The sequence below is a fragment of the Cyprinus carpio genome, chromosome A18 (assembly GCF_018340385.1).
Source record: "Cyprinus carpio isolate SPL01 chromosome A18, ASM1834038v1, whole genome shotgun sequence".
NCBI classification, from domain to species: Eukaryota; Metazoa; Chordata; class Actinopteri; order Cypriniformes; family Cyprinidae; genus Cyprinus; species Cyprinus carpio.
Window position 1 is genome coordinate 25,850,764 of NC_056589.1, and position 20,395 is coordinate 25,871,158.

General features: G+C 34.5%; 3 protein-coding genes across 3 annotated transcripts; 1 reads left to right on the forward strand and 2 right to left on the reverse strand.

The window, feature by feature from the left end:
• Nucleotides 1–484: 484 nt before the first annotated feature.
• Nucleotides 485–5,445, reverse strand: LOC109108946 (conserved oligomeric Golgi complex subunit 8-like). Its single transcript, XM_019122067.2, is given in 6 exon segments — nt 485–1,379; nt 1,471–1,639; nt 2,201–2,765; nt 2,767–3,017; nt 3,596–3,803; nt 5,114–5,445. Coding segments are annotated over 6 exon segments (1,932 nt in total). The 3' UTR covers nt 485–972.
• A 73-nt stretch (nt 5,446–5,518) lies between these two features.
• Nucleotides 5,519–8,830, forward strand: LOC109109470 (60S ribosome subunit biogenesis protein NIP7 homolog). Its single transcript, XM_042775657.1, has 5 exons — nt 5,519–5,653; nt 6,358–6,444; nt 6,781–6,919; nt 7,346–7,486; nt 8,183–8,830. The coding sequence occupies exons 1-5, from the start codon at nt 5,598–5,600 to the stop codon at nt 8,300–8,302; spliced, it is 543 nt and encodes a 180-aa protein (XP_042631591.1). The 5' UTR covers nt 5,519–5,597; the 3' UTR covers nt 8,303–8,830.
• A 2,655-nt stretch (nt 8,831–11,485) lies between these two features.
• LOC109109469 (palmitoyltransferase ZDHHC7) lies at nt 11,486–19,518 on the reverse strand. Its single transcript, XM_042775656.1, has 8 exons — nt 19,207–19,518; nt 17,815–17,891; nt 15,873–16,166; nt 15,661–15,785; nt 14,685–14,781; nt 14,513–14,594; nt 13,651–13,781; nt 11,486–12,832 (listed from the first exon to the last, which is right to left on the reverse strand). The coding sequence occupies exons 3-8, from the start codon at nt 16,158–16,160 to the stop codon at nt 12,656–12,658; spliced, it is 900 nt and encodes a 299-aa protein (XP_042631590.1). The 5' UTR covers nt 16,161–16,166; nt 17,815–17,891; nt 19,207–19,518; the 3' UTR covers nt 11,486–12,655.
• Nucleotides 19,519–20,395: the final 877 nt, after the last annotated feature.

Here is a 20,395-nt window from a genome sequence, read left to right on the forward strand (position 1 = left end):
GTGGTTTTTAGTATGCGTGTGAAGTCTCAAGTTCTCAAACTCATACAGGTTTTCTAGCAGAGAAACCACAGGTTTAGGTCATCACATTTACTATAAATATGTTCCACTAACCTCAAACAGAACATTTATTTTGTCTTCATTTTGAACAGTATGTCATATCACCATCTTTTTGTAATATGTGACCCTGGACCACAAAACCAGTCATAAGGGTCGATTTTTCGAAATTTAGATTTGTACATCATCTGAAAGCTGAATAAATAAGCTTTCCATTGATGTATAGTTTGTTAGGAGGACAATATTTGGCCGAGATACAACTACTTGAAAATCTGAAATCTGAGGATGCACAAAAATGTAAATATTGAGAAAAGCACCTTTAAAGTTGTCCAAATTAAGTTCTTAGCAATGCATATTACTAATCAAAAATTAAGTTTTGATATATTTACAGTAGGAAATGTACAAAATATCTTCATGGAACATGATCTTTACTTAATATCCTAATGATTTTTAGCATAATAGAAAAATCAATAATTCTGACCCATACAATGTATTTTTGCCTATTGTTACAAATATACCCCAGCGACTTAACACTGCTTTTGTGCTCCAGGGTTGCATATGTTTTGCTTAAAAGTGCCATCTTTCTTTTTTAATAAGATACAAACTCAAGTGGCATTTATTATCTAGTTTCAAAAACATTTTAAGTGTGACTTAAGCGTGCGTCCCAATAATTTTTGGGAACATAGTAACTCATAGAAAACATGTGATTCAAAGAACATAATTTTCTCCCAACTTAAATATATTATACCATTTTAATTACATCATACATTACATTATTAACCAAAAAAAAAAAAAAAAGTGAAGTTGCAAATAATGCAAGCTAAGCCCTGGTAAAAGTTTGTCCAGATGGTTATTTGCTATAAAAACTAAGCTTAATATTTTAGGACCCCTAAAAACATACACTGCATGTAGTGCTTTTTATTTTGATAACATCTCCTCACCATTATTATCTGTGGTGGACAAATCATCTGGACCGGTCAAGTCCTGTTCATCAAAGGTCATTTCAGTCTCTAGGCTCGGGTCGGTTTGCTCTGTACTGACCGCTTCAGCAGAAATGTTCTCAGTTTGAGAAAGATGAGGATCAGGTGCTGACACAGGCTCTTGGTGTTCAGCGAAGACAGGCTTTTCTTCGTGAAGTGTTACAGGGTTGACTGCAGTCGAGGGATCGGATTCAGCTGTGGTCAGGCTGCTCAGATCAGTGCAGAGATCCAGGACAGAGGTCACGGGCTCCTTCTGGGGCAGAACAAACTCCAGCGGCTCCAGGACTGTGTTCACACTGATGCAGCCGAGACTACCATACTTATAAACCTGGGTTGGAGGGACGCCTACAACACAAATACAAGACAAATGGTGTTTGCATCCTGTTTTATTTTTGTAATGTGACAAAAATTTCGATGTTATCCTGAGGATATTCACCTAGCATGAGAGCAAGCTGGGCTGGAGGAAAGAGAACTTGTAAACATCGGTTCAAGAAAGGCACCATGTCTTCAGCAAATGCACTGCAGAACTGAACAAATAACTCCCGTTCACGGCTACTGAAGGCAGATTCCTCGGCTCGATGGAAAACCAGGATCACCTTGGTCACCTAAGAACAGAATAACATTGTTACATAAGAATATGTCAAAACAGGAGAATAACTGTTGAAGGAGGCAAAATAAACATGTCTACATCTTTTCCTTACATTAAATGGATCAAAAGTGACAGTAAATACATTTACAATGCTACAAAAGACTTCTGTTTTAAATAAACACTGTTCTTTTGAACTTTCTGTTCGTCAAAGAATGGTGAAAAAAAATGGGTCAGTTTGCACAAAAATATTTGGCAGCAGAACTGTTTTCAGCAAGGATGACGATAATAAGAAATGTTTCTTAAAGCACCAAATTAGAATGATTTTTGAAGGATCATGTGACACTGAAGACTCGAGTAATGATGCTGAAAATACAGCTTTGCATCACAGGAATAAATTACGTTTTGAAATATATTCAAATAGAAACCAGCTAATGAAATGTGTAATAATATTTCTTTTTTTTTTTTATAAAAATTCAATAAATCCAGCCTAACGGAAGCCCGTTTACTGATGAGATGCACATTCATTATCGGCCGATAGTTATCGTGCACCCCTAATATTATTTATGTAATTAATTACCTTAATAAGGGCTTCCTCAACACATCTGCTAACTTCTTGTGCGAGTCCAATAGGGCAGCACAGTCGTAAGTCGTTGAAGGCTGTCAGGACGTTATTGAGGAAGCAGGCTAGAGGTGGGAAATCCAGCAGGTTCATGGGGGGCTGCAGTGCGCCCGGCTGGGTGCTCGGGACCGCTGGAGGAATGGTGCTTCCGAGTATGGATGGCAGAGAAATCAGTGTGTACAAGTTCATATCCTCTTGGAACTTGTCCACCGCTTCCTGAATAGCCTTCCGGAATGTGTCCACGGCAACCTGCTGAAATATGGGAGCGAGCTGGCCACGGAAATCCGCCCCGACCCGGCTAAATGAAAGCCCGAAGTACATGCACTGACCGAGCAGAGAGTCCAAGCGGCTTCCCACACCACGCTGGAGGTCCCGATCGAGGGTCTCTAAAAACTGCGCCACCTGCTGCACCACCCAGCCGTGAAAGATGGCGCTCTCGTTCAACGCCTGACCACCGGGCGGCAGCAACGGATCCTCGTCTGAAAATATGGCGCGATACTGGGTGATGATGTCGAAGAGATGCACGGCAGGTTTCGATGGTTTTGGTAATGTGGAAGTAAGGGTCTTCATCCGGGATGGCGGTGAGAATAGATCGCAGCCAACTTCCACGGGTTTGCAGGAACTTGACGCGCAGCTCGGCTTCGGTGAAAACATCCATTCTGCGCAAGTATCCGATCACGCGCAGGCAAACCGGGAGCTGTGTATTACTACGCAGCTGCTGAAGAAGTTGGTTCAGCATGAGCTGAGCAGACAGTCGAACCTCGTGCACAATCCCCTAAAAAACAAACAGGAATATTATTTAATATAAAATATTTGTTGTTTTTCAGACATTTTTACAGTCCACCAGGTGAAAAACACAAGTCTTATCACTAAAAAAAGTAAGAGCACAACAAATGTACCATATTTTCTGGAATCTGAATCTGAAAAATGCTGCAATGTATACTCCAAAGAAACTTAAATAAATGAATAACAGGAAAATGAATGACTAAAATTAATTTAAAAAAATAACTGAATTGTGTTTTTTTTTTTATAATCGCATTTTTTCCTACCGTTAGTTATTACTTAATATTTTTTTGCAGGGTTGGTCCTCTATATATGCGTATAGTGCAATATAGTACATTTTTAGGTTTGGCGTTTATGATAAATGTTTATAATGAATGTAACTAATTTATTCGAGCAACTTGAATTATTACCAGTATTTTGCATTATTTCTGATTGTAATATTAAAATCTGACTTGCACACCAATACCATTTATTCTTTCAACAATGCAGTGCAACTTATTTTCCAGAAAATCTGGTATTCTGGTAATAGTGAAAACTGTGATAACTGGTGCAGAACAGTATCATATGTACCTGAATGACAGGAAGTGATGAATGTTTTTTCTCCAGTCTCTTCACATAAGCAGCAAGCTCCAGCGCCTCCTCGTAGTATCCGTTACGCACACACGTGTCCATGAGCTGAGGGATCTCCAGAATCTCCAAGATCTCAGTGTGTCGATTCAGTGTCAGGCTGTTCATACGCCTGCTGACGCTGATCTCCTCTGCCTCCTTTATAAAACCTCTGACCAAAGAAATGACAAAACAGAATCCAGCTTCTTACAGCATTTCTGAACATGTTTTATAATGAATACTTCACTGTAATATGTTTGCTTGGATTCTGATGCAATGCATTTTTTCTCATTGGAGTATTACAAAAATTCAAATAATGATAACTTTCATTAATAAGCCATTAAGTAGGATTATATAATGCGTAGCATGTATGTACACTGCCGTTTTTGTAAGAAAAAAGGGTATACTTTTTTTCAGCAAGGATGCATTAAATTGATAAAATGTTACAAAGACATTTATAATGTTACAAAAGAGTTCTATTTCAAATAACTGCTGTTCTTTTGAAATTCAGGGGGGAAAAAAAGTATTAGTTTCCACAAAAATATGAAGCAGCACAACTGTTTCCATCTTTGATAATAATAAGAAATGTTGAGCAGCAAATCAGCATATTAGAATGATTTCTACGGGATCATCTGACATTGAAGACTGGAGTAATGATGCTTAAAATTCAGCATTGCATCACAGTTATAAATTATATTTTACAATATATTAAAACAGAAAATAGTTACTTTAAATGGTAATAATATTACATAATTTTACTGTAATTCTGATCAAATAAATGCTGTCTTGCTGAACACTGGAGTCTTTTTTCAAAACTGTTTTTAAAATCTTACCAACCCCAAACAATTGAACAGCAGTTCAAATATAGATACATTTTCTGAATATTTTAAATTACATTAAGATTTATTTAAGCACTGGGTTTTAAATGTATGTTTCTTGAAGAAATAATAAATTTAAAAAATATGAATAAATTCAAAGTTATCACACGGTTACCAAATCTGTCTATATCAGAATCAAAACAATCCATCCGCAACGTGCAATACATTAATGATCAGTTAAACGTTATACAAGTTTAATACATATTAATAAATCAAAAATTATTAATTTTAAGTTATAATAGCTACTATGTTGTCCATTCACGCAATCAAAAAATAAAATAAAACAAATTCAATAAGATAAAAACAAACAAATACATCAAATCAATTATCTGTCAAACTAATGTCTGCAGTGTTTCCAAGTCCGCGGTTTTCCCGCGAAATTGGGCTACTTTAACACTGTTGCCGCGGGTTCAAGCGACACCAATAACGTGATTGTTTATCTCCTAGAATGCGAATTTTACTAGAGGAACCCCGCCAAAAAAAAGCCCCCTCGGAACGCGATTTTAACGGGAGAGCCCCACGAAACGCGGAATTGTTGTGTAAAACCTGGCAACCCTAGTTAGTTCCTCGATTATTTCCTACACAGACAGAGCGGAGCACAAACCTGCATCTCTCAGTGAAGCTGGGGAGCTTGTGCACTAGTTTGGAGAGGCAGTTCTCCACCGTGCTGAAGTCGGTGTAGATGTGCTGCGTGCAGTCTGCGGTCCTGATGAACGTCTTGTAGTTGGTGAAGGCCAGCTCGCGGGTCTGCTGCAGAATCTGCGCCCGCTCCTCCGCGAGACGCTCGGGCTCCCGGTTCAACTCGTCCACACCGCACGAGCTCAGCTGCGACAAATACGCCGCGAAGTCCGGGTTCGCGCTCCAGTTCTCAGGAAAACTGTCTTTGAAGATCGAGGCCAGGATACTCTCATCTTCCACGTCTACGGCAGCCATCATCGAAGCGTTGATTCAAAACCCTACAACAAGCTTTATTTAAACGGCACGACGTCACTTGTGTGCGACGGACTGAGCCCACGTGGCTTGTACACTGCGAGAGCTGCTGTGCTTGTTTGAGCTTCTTTAGCAAGAATATAATTATTACTTTCATCATGCGTCCGTTAACAGAAGAAGAGACAAAAACAATGTTTGAGAAACTCTCTAAATAGTAAGTGACATGTTTCGGTAAGAAAAACGTAAGCTAGACTATTTTAACTTACACTCTTAAGATGTATAGTTTATTTATTTAAGCAGTTTATTGTTATATATTGTATAATATTAGGAAATATTGTTGTAGGGCTTTTATTAAATGATTGTATGATGTTTATGATGTGTTATTTTTAGTTATTTGTAGTGCTGTCAAACGATTAATCGTGATTAATCGCATCCAAAATAAAAGTTTTTGTTTATGTAATATATGTATGTGTACTGTTTATTTATTATGTATATATAAATACACACACATACAGTATATATTTTGGAAATATTTACATGTATATACATTTACATTATTATATTTTATATTATATATAAATAGATTTAATATATAAACATAACATTTTTCTTAAATATATACATGCATGTGTGCCTTATATATATATATATATGTATATATATATATATATATATATATATATATATATATATATATATATATACATATATTATATATTATGTAAAGAAAAACTTATTTCGGATGTGATTAATCGCGATTAATCATTTGACAGCACTAGTTATTTGTATTATATTTGGCAATATTTACATTGATGTGATTTGCATGTGCATAACATAGCCCAAGATTATTTCAAATTATGACTTAAAGTATGTTTTAATACCAGATGCATGAAGTACGCCCACTTTTTGTGTTTCTAGCATTGGGGAGAATATCAGACTTCTTATTGATCGGCCTGATGGGACTTACTGCTTCAGACTTCATAATGATCGAGTATATTATATGAGGTAAGATTGTTTGCTATCTTTGCTTTTTAATATTCCTGTTAATTGTGACATTAAATATAGTCTCATAAACATTTCCTGTGGAAGTTTCCTATTCATTTCTAATAGCAATTTATAGATATTTTAGACATAAAAAAAGTTTTGTTTTAATTGCATGTACCTGCTACAAATTAATTTATTTATCAATATGTAATCAACAATTAGGAGTACACTAGATGACATTAAAGTGAACAGACGATAAAAAGTTGCTTTCATTGAGTCTTTAATGTAATGCTAATGTAAATATGAATTTGAAATAAACTGCATAGTAATCTTATTTTGTCATCTTCTCCATTTTAGTGAAAGAATCTTGAAGCTGGCTACAAATATCTCCCGAGATAAACTGGTATCTGTCGGCACATGCTTCGGAAAGTTCACGAAAACACAGAAGTTCCGTCTGCACATCACGGCTCTCGATTTCCTTGCGCCATATGCTAAGGTACGTATTAATTCTGATTATGTATTTTCCAACATTAACACTGGTATTTTCCTGTTTATTAGTGTGAAGCTGCTTTGAAACAATCTGTATTGTGTAAAGCACTATAGAAATAAACGTGACTTTATTATATTTATATTTATTTACAGACACTTTTTGGCTCTTTCTCTTTTGGTTTCTTGTGTGACTCATTTTTTTTTTTAATTTTGTAAAAAATAAAAAATAACCCGTAGGCATGATTTATATTTGTCTACAATACACCTAAGCCTTTGAGCAGAAGCCTTTAGATCAGTGTTTTTTAAGATCATGACATAAATTCAATCAAGTCACCTTGGACACAATCAAGTATGTCCAAACTTTTGACTGGCTATGTGAATATTGTATATCATATTTCATAATGTAACATGCCCCTCATGTATGGCATTGTAGTTTAAGGTGTGGGTGAAGCCGGGCTCAGAGCAGTCATTCCTGTATGGAAACCACGTCATGAAGTCCGGCCTGGGGAGAATCACAGAAAACACAGCACAGTACCAAGGAGTGGTGGTGTATTCAATGGCAGATGTACCGCTGGTGAGCAACAGTTGTCATTTTAAATAAATAGTTCACTCAAAAATAAAAATTAGCTGGAGATGCATTCCCTTTCATGCCATCCAAGATTTAGAACAGATTTGCAGAAATGTAGCATTCCATCACTTATTCATCAATGGATCCTCTGCAGTGAATGGGTGCCGTCAGAATGAGAGTCCAAACAGCTGATAAAAACATCATAATAATCCACAAGTAATCCACACCACTCCAGTCCATCAGTTAACGTTTTGAGAAGTGAAAAGCTGTGTGTTTGTAATAGAAACATTAAAAAAAAAAAAAAAAAAAAAAAAAAAAAATATAATATATATATATATATATATATATATATATATATATATATATATATATATATATATATATATATATATATATATATACACACAAATAGTTAACACTTCACTTGCTGGTTTGGAGTGGTGAGGATTACTTGTGGATTATTGTGATGTTTTTATCAGCTGTTTGGACTCTCATTCTGACGGCACCCATTCACTGCAGAGGATCCACTGGTGAGCTAGTGATGGAATGCTACATTTCTCCAAATCTGATGAACAAACACCTACATCTTGTATGGACTGAGGGGTAAGGACATTTTAAGCAAATTCAGGTTTTTATGTGAACTGTATCTTTAAGTATTCAGTGATCTTGAATGGTGCTCTCACAATCTTCATCTCTTTTCAGGGCTTTGGAGTGGCAGCGAAGACCACACAGGAGTGTCGGAAGGTCGACCCCATGTCCATTGTGGTTTTCCATCAGGCTGATATCGGCGAGTACATCAGAAGTGAAGACACTCTCACATAAGAGGATATAATATCTCCAGTGCTCATGGACAGTTCATTACATTCTGGTGATTGGATGTTCCCTACTTGAAATTCAAAGCATTGCATTCTTTTGGACCGTTTTCAGAGTTTAAACAATATTTGTTATATGTGATTTTTCATTGACTATATCTGTATCAAAAAAATAAACTTCAAGGTTTTGAAATAACTCTAATTTATGTGAATTTATGAATTATTTTCTTCTGATTTTAAAATGATTCAGGGCAGCTGGGTTGTACCAAGCCAAACAGGAAACAAAACTAGATCAAACCAGACCAATCTTACACAAACTAGTTCAGAATAAATGTTTGTTAAAAAGTACACTGACTTCACACACCTTTTGACCGATTAATTGAATATTTTTTCCCCAGTGTGTTAACGTCTTATGTTACTGTAAAATAACACTGAGCAATTTATTGCCAATGAAATATTCATATTATCTTCAAATTCCACAGCTTGATTTCCATTAATTTATTAACTATAAAATTTCATAAAAAATGTTTTCTTGTGATTTTGGGGTCAGTGTTTTATTTTTTTTAAGAAATTATTTTTTTTATTTATTTAGTTTTTTTTTTTTCAGCAAGGACGCATTCAATTTAAAATGAGCAAAAATGACAATAAAAACATTCAACGTGTTACAAAATAATTCTATTTCAAATAAAGGCTGTTCTTTTGAACATTGTATTAATCAAAGAATCATAAAAAATGTTTTCAACAAATATTAAGCAGCACAATTGTTTTCCGCTTTAATAAATGTTTCTTGAGTGCTTAATCAGCATATTAGAATGATTTCTGAAGGATCCTGAAGACTGAAGGAATGATGCTGGAAATTCAGTTTTACGCCACAATAATAAATGACATTTTAAAATATATTCACACAGAAAACAGGTCTCTTAAATTGTAATATTTCACAATACAGCTCTATTATTATTATACTATATATTGTTTAAATAAATGTAAATCTTTGGTGAGCATAAGAAAAAAAAAATCAGGTTCACACTTTAGGCTTTAACAGCTTTTAAATCTAATGACTTTATTATGTAAAAGAACATCATAACGTCATGACACCTGAAAGTATCAGAACAATATTTGTCTACACCATTTATACCAGACATAATTTCATCATCTTTGTGGCTGTACACCCTGTTTCCAACATTTCCAAGTTCAGACCCTGCTAAAAGGAGCTCGAAGCTTTGAGAAGTGTTCAGCAAATGACCCTGAAATCTGCAGCACTGTCAAGGTCTAATGTGGGGGAAAGGTGGAAGTTGGAGACAAAGTTTCCAGATTTTGTTGATACAATCAGGCTGAATCTATCAGAACCACCAAGAAATAACATTTGTAATAGTTTATTCCCTAATGCTATTCTTCTGAGGTTAACGAAGGTCATTTAAGAGCAAACATCCCTCTTTAAAATCAGTTTTACAGTCAGGTATCATCTAAAATCACTTAAGCTTGTTTTAAAAATAGAGTTGAGGTCAGGCAAATACTGTTGCAGTAGTAATAATATTAGAGAATGCAAAACTATTCTAATGCAAAGAAAATGGTCCCATTTCTACCCAATTAACACAAGGTATAAAAAGCATGAGATACATTCTTAGTGATGTGCTGATAAAAGGCAAGTCCTTTCATATCAAATTCAAAACATGATCTTCAGGATGATCGTCTGCATATTGTACATATTCCCTTTACAGAAAATGAATAACTCATAGACTTGTTTAGAAAGACTCAAAACGCTTCTTTAAAGTAAAAATAAGCTACACCACCAAGCCATTGCAGTTCAATCTGAGTTACACTGCATGAACCGTCTGCATTGTTCTGATGGTTTGAATGAAAAGCCAGTCATAATGAGAAGGGAAAGTGTAAAACAAAGTTGCATTGACAAATGAGAGTCATTACATTAACAACGAATAACAAAATTGGCATACAAACTCATTGTAACATACATAAAATGCTGGAATTACACTGCTTTTAATGGCAGAGTAACATACGTCTTACTAGTTCTGTAGTTTTACTCAATCTAGAATCATTAATCGAAGAATCAAATGTCAGACTGGCTCAAATTTTCAATATCCGTTTATCTCTAGTCTTTTGTGCTTTAATGCAGTTGGCTTCATCTTTTACACTGAATGGCTGTGATATACCAGAACCAAAGCATCAGTACATAATCAAATATTGTAAACATAATATCCGAGAGCATTAACACACATCTGTTCTGCTTGGCAAATGGAGTGGTTTTCAAAGCCTCTTAAAAGCCTTTTAGTGCTGTGATATAATGTACTGCCAGTATTTTTCTTGATTTTTTAAATATATTCTTAAAGTAAAAACATGTTCTGATCATACAGCAAGGCGATCTCACTAAGCCAGTCAAAAACATATCCAGGACATATTTTCACACACAATATTTTCACAAAAAAAGGAAATTATATATTACATAAAGAAGTCTATATTTAGGAACATCAGGATTTATGGCATTGTGACATTATTCTCATTTAAGTATTAAAAATAACTGAATGATTGATGATTTTTATATTTGATAACCGAAAATTTTTCATAATTAATCAGCAAAAATTACCAGGAGTGAATGAAATTCACTTTTTTATAAATTAACTTTTAAATAATATAATTTATTATTTGGTTATATTTTATACAAAGCAAATTTTTATTATATACTATATATAATTTTAATTTGATATATATATATATTATATATATATATATATATATATATATATATATATATATATATATATATTGTTTAATTTTTTGGGGGGGGGGCTTTTTTGGGGGCGGCTAAAATAGGTTTGATTGTCTTTATGCAAAATATAATTTCTTGTTTTTTATTTCATTTGGGGGTCAAATATGACAAAGATGTTCTTGACAGATTTTGTGAGATTCCCTTGAAAATCACAGCAACACACACGTCGCGTGAACCCCTTTCAAACCAGTTCCAGCTTTATATGATGAAAATATTTTCCAAAAGGAAAACTTAGTGGTCACCATGAAGCGATTCTCTAAGCTAAAGGTAAAAGTGAAGAAGAGAAACACAGTATAAAACACGAAGTGATAGTCAGCCTCGTGAATTGTGCAGCATATTGACGAGCTCGCTACGCCCGTCCACATCAGCTCATTGTACTGCCATGTGTTACAATTGTAATCTACACGTTCATTAGAGTTCCTGGCTCAGCCGTGGGCCTACATACTTTAATTATGTGTGCTGTAATGTGATTTGTCTTTATTTATCTCACCGAGCAGCTTAAGGTCAATGTGAGAATTATATATAGTCACACCGTCCATTCAAGCTCTTTGTGGGATTGGCATTAATTTCCAGACTACAGAACGAGGCTATTATTATCCCTACAATACTAATACATAAAATGACTTTATCATTTAGGTTATGCGCTAAAGACAAAGTGACTAAACCAGCCGCAAGCTCTTAACACCTAAGAAAGTGAATCTCACAAGGAAATGTCCAGTTCGTATTTCAAACTAAAATCAAAAGAAAAAACTAGAAATTATATTTTAAATAAAGAAAAGAAAGCTCATTTTATCTGCAATTAAGATTTTTTTGTGCATTATTTTTTGTATAATTAAGCAACTTAAATCCTCATTACTGTAGTGTGAAAAAAGTCAATGTCATTATTATAATAAAGTAATTTAAAAATAAAATCAGTATAAATTAAATTCAGTACAAATGATGTATAAATACCTAACATTTTAAATAATAGATTACCTTTTATTTTTAATTACAATAATGCAAATAAAACATTTCCTTTCACTGTAAATAAAATAGGAATAGGCGAAGAAAAATAGAAATATATTTAATAATTTCTTATTTTGATTTTGATCTGACTACCTGGACATTTCCTGAAAGTTTTTGAGAGTTTCACCAAAGAAATTTTTTTTTTTTTGGCAAAAACACATTCCTCTGCGAATTTCAGTTTGGTTTATGATCTATTTCTTTAAACAACCATCACGTTAACCATTATTTTTGTCACACGGTAGCTCTAAATGCAATTTCTTCAGGCTGGATTACGAATGTTGACACCTTTTAAAATGTTTTGTAAATTTCTGAACAACAAAAATAAACCAAAAGCAAATCAAAATGAATGTTCATGAAGACAATATGAGCATAACAAATATGATCCGCCTCACGAGGTAATAATGTGTGGACACAGACAGGCTGTATCGAGACGTAGCCTCATTGTTCCAGGGGCGACATCAGTTATTTCACAGGTTTTCACCGTAGTACATCCAAACCTGCTTCAGCATTAAAGGAAGGAGTCCTATGTCCTATGTGAGGGGGGTAATAGGCATGAAGGCAGACAGCATTCTTCACTCAGACAGAGAACTCGGCCCCGTTCTTCCGGGCACGAACCATCAGAACCTGAAGGCGGAGTCCAGCAAAAGGGTTGAACCAGAGCAGAGAGGGCGGCCCGCCGAAAACAGCCTTCATCCCGTCCCATCGCACCCGCCGCTCCCACGTGGGCTTCTCGTTCTTCAGTCGCTCGATTTCCTGTGCGAGAAATAAAAAGTTAATGCTAGTACAGTCAGCCCATTGTTACACAACAAATGTAGCAAATATCTTCTTTTCACTGGTTTATTATACATAAAATATTTGTATTTTTTTTTATGATTAATATAAAAAAAAAGTAATATTTTATTATATACATATATTAATATTAATAAATTAGAACTTTAATTTAGCAAATTTTAACTTAGATCTGCGAAATAATATAGAATAATATAGAATAAATATATATATATATATAAATATATATATATATATATATATATATATACACTGCTTTATTTTTACATAAAATATTTTTTTATTTTTTGATTAATATAATAAAATAAAATAATATCTTATTATATACATATACAATATATTGATAAATAAATTAGAACTCAAATGGCATGAATTTGAGAAATAGTGGCATACAATGAAAAGTCTTCTTTTTACTGCTTCATACATATAATATTATATTTTTGATTAATATAATAAAATAATATTTTATTATACACATACATAATATATTAATATAATGTACAACTAAATTTCAGCAAAGATCTGAGACATATTGTGGCATAAAATGATATATTTGTTTTATTTATTATATAGTATACAATCTTTTATTTTTATGATTAATACAATAAAAATAAAATAATTGAATATATACATATTTAATATATTAATATAAATAATTCTGCAGGTTTTTTAAATTTTTATTTATTATAATCCACTGCAAGGCTGTAAAAGTTCAGTTCCATCAGAAGTAACGGTAGTAACCAGGTCAGAGGACTACTGGAGGTTTGTGGAAGTCGACTTACTGTCTCATCATTACAGATGGAGTGAATCTGAGTGCCGAACATGACAGCAGTGAAGGTGAGAAACAGCAGTGCCTCCAGACACAGGAAAATCATCAGCAAGACCGCCACAGGTGGAGAGAAATCACTACACTCTACAGAACAGATGAGAACAACACAGATGAGATGATGCTGTCAAAAACAATGCTGGACATCAAATTCTCAAGTGCTTTGTATGAGGAATAAAAGAACAATAGTAAAGACTGCACTATAGCATCTCATTCCAGTGGAAAAATCATTAAAAGCATTAAAAAGAATGAAACACAAACTTAGTGACATGCAAAAAAGGCCAATTATAAACATATATTAATTGTAAATATTAATTATAAAAATTATTATTAATATAATATAATTTAAAAAATGAAAAATATTAAATACTTTCTTAAAGCCAATTATAAAAATGTAAATAAATAAATAATATATATATATATATATATATATATATATATATATATATATATATATATATATATATATATATATATATATATATATATATATATAAAAAGATTAATAATTTATTAATTAATTCATTGAAAATGTAATAAATAAATATTATACATGCTATTGTTTTATAATTATGTAGTATTTTATATAAAATGCATGAACCTAAAAACTCAATTAGAAAGAATACATATACAGGATGCATATACAGTGCTTAACAGATTTATTAGACCACCACTTCATAACCATCATTTGCCTAATAAATGAAGAGGGGCGGGGCATTCAGCACACTGAATGTCAATATATTGCTCTTGACTTCATATGACATGATATCATCTGTCCTTCAGTAATGGAGTGCCAATCTCAAATGTCTGTTACCCACCATTCCACTGGACTTTGACACAGGTGAAGAAGTGGAAAGCGCTGAGACACAGCGCATGCAATGAAATGGAGGCTATGTACATCTGAGAAGAAGAAAAAAAAACATACTGAAGGTTAGCGATTCCACCATCAAATACTGAAAAAGAAGCGACAGCAGTCTCAGACACACTCACAGTGAAGAGCACAAAGAATCGCTGATTGTTCTCGCCCACACAGTTGTTGACCCAAGGACAGTGGTGATCCATCTTCTTGATGCATCTCTTACAGATACTACAACAAACAAAAGAGGAGAAAAGACCATAGCATTTAGAAAACAAGACGAGAAACGTCTACGAGTCACTGATGCTTGGCTTTGATTTAAAGGGGATATATAACGTAAAACTGGATTTTTCTGGCTCTTTTGAAATTAAAAAAATCCCTCCTTAATCAACTATACACTACTAGATTTTTTTTTTTAAAACAGAATAATAAATACTTTTATTCTTCAAAAAGGAATTAAATTGATCATTAGTGACAGTACAGACATTTACAATGTTACAAAAGATTTCCATTTCAGTTAAATGCTGTTCTTTTGAAATTTCTGTTCACAGTTTCCACAAAAATACTAAAGATTACAACTGTTTCCAAAATTGATAATAATATGAAATGGTTCTTGAGCAAATCAGCATATCAGAATGATTTCTGAAGGATCATGTGACACTGAAGACTGGAGTAATGATGCTGAAAATTCATCTTTGATCACGGAAATAAATGACATTTCATAATCCATTACATTAGTAAACAGTCACTTGAAATTGCAACACCATTTCATAACTCTAATGTATTTTTAAGATCACACTAAGATATGACAACCCACGTTTACATATAAATCTGTATTTATCAATATGTGTTTACATATCAATGTGGTATTTAGTAACTTGACAGGGAGCTTTTTATTCATTCCAAATACAATAAGGTGCAAAAAGATACAGTAGTAGCAGTAAAATCCTGTAAAAAGAGGGTGAAAAAAAATGACATAAATATTGTTTTTAGTTCAAGAAACCTGGTCTGACATTTTAAAATGCAACAAACATGTAGAATGTGGCCATGTACAGATAAAAACACTGTTAGCAAAAGCTTTGCCAGTCATAACTCAGATGTAAGACTTACCTGCAATGGTGTGCCCTCTCTGGTTTAATGCTGCAGCATTTCGGACACTTGTAGATGACCTCTCCTGGCTTCAGCTGCAGACTCTCCATGTATTCTTTAGTGGCGTTACCTTTGGGAACGGCTCCCTGATAAAAACAATGCACTTCACATCAATAACACCCATCACAAAATCTTCACTACCACATTTAATCAAAATTACAGTCCTTTCTTACCGGATCCGTCAGCATGGTTCGAAGGTGCGACGTCAGCGCCAGCACAGCCAGGAAGTTAAACGCCACGCCGTTGATGAGAGAGTACCAGAAGCTTTTGGAGGGGAGCAGCATGACAAAGTTCACCACAAACTCTGCGTACATAACCAGAAACCAGGTCATGAAGGCGCACACCATCCCGCAGCTGTCCTGGATGAACCAGATACGGCTGGCCGCCACCTCCTCCTCCCCTGCGCTGAGCAGGGGCTGGTGCTGCTCCACATCCCTCAACCGGTGTCCTGAAGACTGCATTCTCACCTGCAAAGAGAGAGAGAGGGGTGAGCAGGACAAGCAAGACTCCCATTGGATCGCCATTCCAGCCGGACATAACCCTGATTCACATGCCTGTCTATAATTGTACTGTATAAGCATTGGAAAGCAATACATGGCGCTACAGTGAATAAATAGTGGCATTTTGACAATTTCCACTCGAACATTGCTCATAAATCTCACAATTACAAGTAACACATTAAATAAAACGTGTCAAGTAAATAACTCAAACTGTGTTTTCTTGTAAAACGTACCCCAATAATCTTTGTTTTATTTACAACTTTGAGTAGCAACTCCAGCATCATGGGTTTGATTTCCAGGGAATGCATGAATCGATATAATTTACATTCTTCAATGCAACGCAAGCCGCATTTGATGAATGCATCTGCCAAACGCGTAAATGTGATTGTTGATAATTACTAAGACTATTAATATTTGGAATTAGATTAATTTTTGTATTTTCCATTTTCATTTTAAGTTAAGTTAACTAAATTTGCTGAGTGTTTTTCTCATTTTTAATAATAATATTATGTCTAGATAGTTTTTTATTTTTATCATTATTTTAGTATGTCAAGTTTAACTGCTTCTCGAAGCTTCATAAAATTTCGGATGAACCACTGATGTCACGTGGGCTATTTTAACGATGCTCTTACTACCTTTCTGGGCCTGGGAACGTTTCAGTTGCATTGCTGTCTATGGAGGGTCAGAAAGCTCTCGGATTTCACCAAAAACATTAATTTGCGTTCAGAAGATGAACGAAGGTCTTATGGGTTTTGAACGTCATGAGAGTGAATTATTAATGACAGAATTTTAATTTTTGGGTGAACTATCCCTTTAAGTAACAATTTTTTTCCCATGGTTTTAGTTTTAGTTAACTATAATAACCCTGTATCAGAATGATTTCTGAAGGATCATGTGACACTGAAAGACTGGAGTAATGATGCTGAAATTCAGCTTTGCTTCACAGTAATCAATTACATTTTAAAACATATTCAAATATAAAACTGTTGGAATTATATTCCACAATTTTATTGTAAGTTTCATCGAATAATCACAGCCTTAGTGAGCAAAAGAGACTTCTTTCGAAACATTAAAAAAATCTTACCAACCTCAAACTTTTGAATAGCGTACTTTTAATCAAGCATGTGCTTTTATCTAAATGATATAATAACCCACTAAATATCTTAAATTCCCAAATCCAACCCCAAAAAGCAGACACAAAAACAGTGAAAATCGTATTTTTGTAATTAAAGTTTCAGTGTGCCAGCTTCAAAATGAAGCTCTCTTATAGTGCTATGGTAACCAGTTTCTATCCTGGTATCACTTGAACGTCACTGCTAATCTGGTGTCCTTTGTTAAAGAAACAAGGCTTGGGCTCAAACTTAGCATCTCATTTACATAAATACTTTTGAGATGCAAATCGCTTCCAAAACAAAAGGCCAAACAGCCTAAAAGAGAGACGCGAATGGTCAGTGCCAAAAATGACAATCTCCACTCATTCTGAAGTAGAAAACAGACTGATTCTTTACAGTAGATGCTCACCTGCGTGCTTTTGCTTTTCTGACAAACTGAAGTTTAATATTGTGCGAGGGGTTTGTTCAAGTGATGCTTTTCTCAGCAAGTGCTAAGGACTCACCACGCGGAGCGTCCCTCACAATGACATCCTCTCGAACCCTGTCGGGTTTGAACTCAAAGGCATCTACAGTTTGGACCCTGTAGAGGACACACACAGAAACAGAATCATAGGATAAGTGATTATAACCCGCGGCAAGAAAGGAAAGTGTGTCAGTAAGCGGGGCAATGCAGAAGGAGCCTTATTTTCAGCCTTACACAAAATCATCTCTAATAATCATTTAAATATATATATATATATATATTTAAACATGCTCTATATTTTACAAAGTGAATTCTGAACCCTAAAACAACACACAGGCTCAGCTATATCTCATAGTTAAATAGAATAATGGTCTAATTATATCTTCTAATCTAACTATTTCTGAGCCTTTCTTGCAAATAACTTTCTACAGCTATATTAATTTCAATATTGAAATATAACGACAGTTTGTTATGTTACAATGCATGATATTAATTTTTGTTTAGTGACTTTTAACACTGGGTTATGTCTAGGCTTTTTTGAAGAGCCTCAAAGGGGCCAAATGTGCAGAGGTAACGTGGATTTTACAATGCATGATATTAATTTTTGTTTAGTGACTTTTAACACCAGGTTATGCAATGTCTCACTCTTAGAATTTGAAAAACATTGTGTTTAACCCAGGGTCATGAAATATATGCTGTGTTCATACTGAATTCTTCAGAGCTGAATGAATATAGTTATGTACACAACTCAAATGACACAATTTTTACACGTTACACTAAATAATGACTGAAAAATCTTGACATTCATCCTAGCTTTTGTGTTCAGAATAAAAAAAAAAAGTAATATAAGGGTGAGTAAATGATGACATAATGCCATTTTCAGGTTTTAAGTCCTTCATAAGTAAAGTTACTTTGAAAAGACGCTTATTTATCAGATGTATAAACCTCAGATCAGATAATGCTATGCTGTGGTTGATTTCTAAACTGCTAAAACCCAACAGTCTCCCTCAGTCAGCTGCACTTGAATCAAAATCTGCCCTGATATCAAAATATTCACGTTTAAAAGAGCAACGCATTAATAAATATTACATGAGGAGATGTGTTTTGATATCAGATTTATAAAAATAATAAACAGGCATACTCATACTCTTGACTATTTGTTGTTATTTTGTAGCAACCATCATAACAACACAGATATATTTGTTTATTTCTCTAAGATTACTCCCCCGTCACACCCTTTATCTAATTCGGCCGCTTGATTATTACATTTTCAACCTGACTTTATTAAAACTGATATATTAGCAGGAAAGTGTTTACTTATTCTGACAGTCTCGTTATAAACACATTTAAATCGGCGGATGAATCGCAGCCATGCAAACATCATCTCGATTCACTTTCTTTATCGAAATACAGAGCTTTGTCTTTCGCTTACCGCCTCCAAAATGAGATTCTAGCCACCAGATGTGATTCTCAGATGAGCGATGGGCAGACAGAAACAGATCATTTCATATCTCAAGCTGTTTAAAGGGTTTCATGCGTTGGAAATAATGATGAGGGTCACACACACTTCCGGGGTCCAGTGCGATCATTTCTGCTGCTTCTGCGGTCTGATGAGTGACAGGCCCGAGCACACGCCGCCTCACCTCTGACCCCTGCCGGCGGATCTGAGGCGCTGCAGCGCGCTGGGAGGCTGCTGATTTAATAAGGACCTCCAGGCTCCAGGGAGGTCTCAGGTGCCCTCTGCTCACTCTCTGTCTCAGCGGCAAATCTAGGCTTTTTTGAAGAGCCTCAAAGGGGACAAATGTGCAGAGGGCCAAATTAATATCATGCATTGTAACGTGGATTCCAGACTTCATACATGTTCCTTTCTTGCCAAGTAATTGTCATTTTCAACTACACGAACTCATGTAATATACATTTTAGACCAGTGGTTAACAATTAATAAATAGCAAACTAACTATTATTTCAGTACAGCATTTCATGTGATACAGGCCACATCGGTCAAACTATTAAACAGTTTGGGTGCAGCAATATAATATTGTTTCAATTATTTTGACCTATTTTTAAAATCCAGCACTGGTTGGAAATTAATACACACACACACACACACACACACACACACACACACACACACACACACACACACAGTTACAAAGTACACAAGCCAAATTATATATATCCATTTCCATTTCAAATGTAAAATTTAAATGTTTTCATTATAGATACTAAACTTTACTGATACGTGAACACAGTCATTAAAATGTCAAATAAAAATAAATACATGAATAAATAAATGAGACACGTTTATTTGCCTTGTTTCTCCACTGGGTGGCGCTACAAATCTCCATCATCTCACACACCTTGCCTTCCACTATTTTGCATACCAACTATTTTAGAAAGAGTATAGTTATCTGTCGAAGTGAAGAGTCAGAGTAAGGATAAAAACATCCAGGAACAAGCCACTTTAGAATGTCATGTAAATAATGACGTCCCTGACTCGCTCGAGTAGCTTATCAAAGATCATCTTAAATCGTAGTGAATCATAACCTCATCAAGATATCATTATGATGCTTTGTGATCTTTCACCTTCATGATGCTTTTAATGCTTCATCAGGCTTATC

Bases quoted from the DNA above. Each gene is read 5' to 3' on its own strand.
- LOC109109469 (XM_042775656.1), bottom strand. From the start codon at position 16,160: ATGCAGTCTTCAGGACACCGGTTGAGGGATGTGGAGCAGCACCAGCCC. The intron at 14,782-15,660 runs GTAAGTCTTACA...TGTTTGTTGTAG, and splicing joins GAGAGGGCACACCATTGCAG to TATCTGTAAGAGATGCATCA. The intron at 14,595-14,684 runs GTGAGTGTGTCT...TCTTCTTCTCAG, and splicing joins GATTCTTTGTGCTCTTCACT to ATGTACATAGCCTCCATTTC.
- LOC109109470 (XM_042775657.1), top strand. From the start codon at position 5,598: ATGCGTCCGTTAACAGAAGAAGAGACAAAAACAATGTTTGAGAAACTC. The intron at 6,445-6,780 runs GTAAGATTGTTT...TCTCCATTTTAG, and splicing joins GATCGAGTATATTATATGAG to TGAAAGAATCTTGAAGCTGG. The intron at 6,920-7,345 runs GTACGTATTAAT...ATGGCATTGTAG, and splicing joins TCCTTGCGCCATATGCTAAG to TTTAAGGTGTGGGTGAAGCC.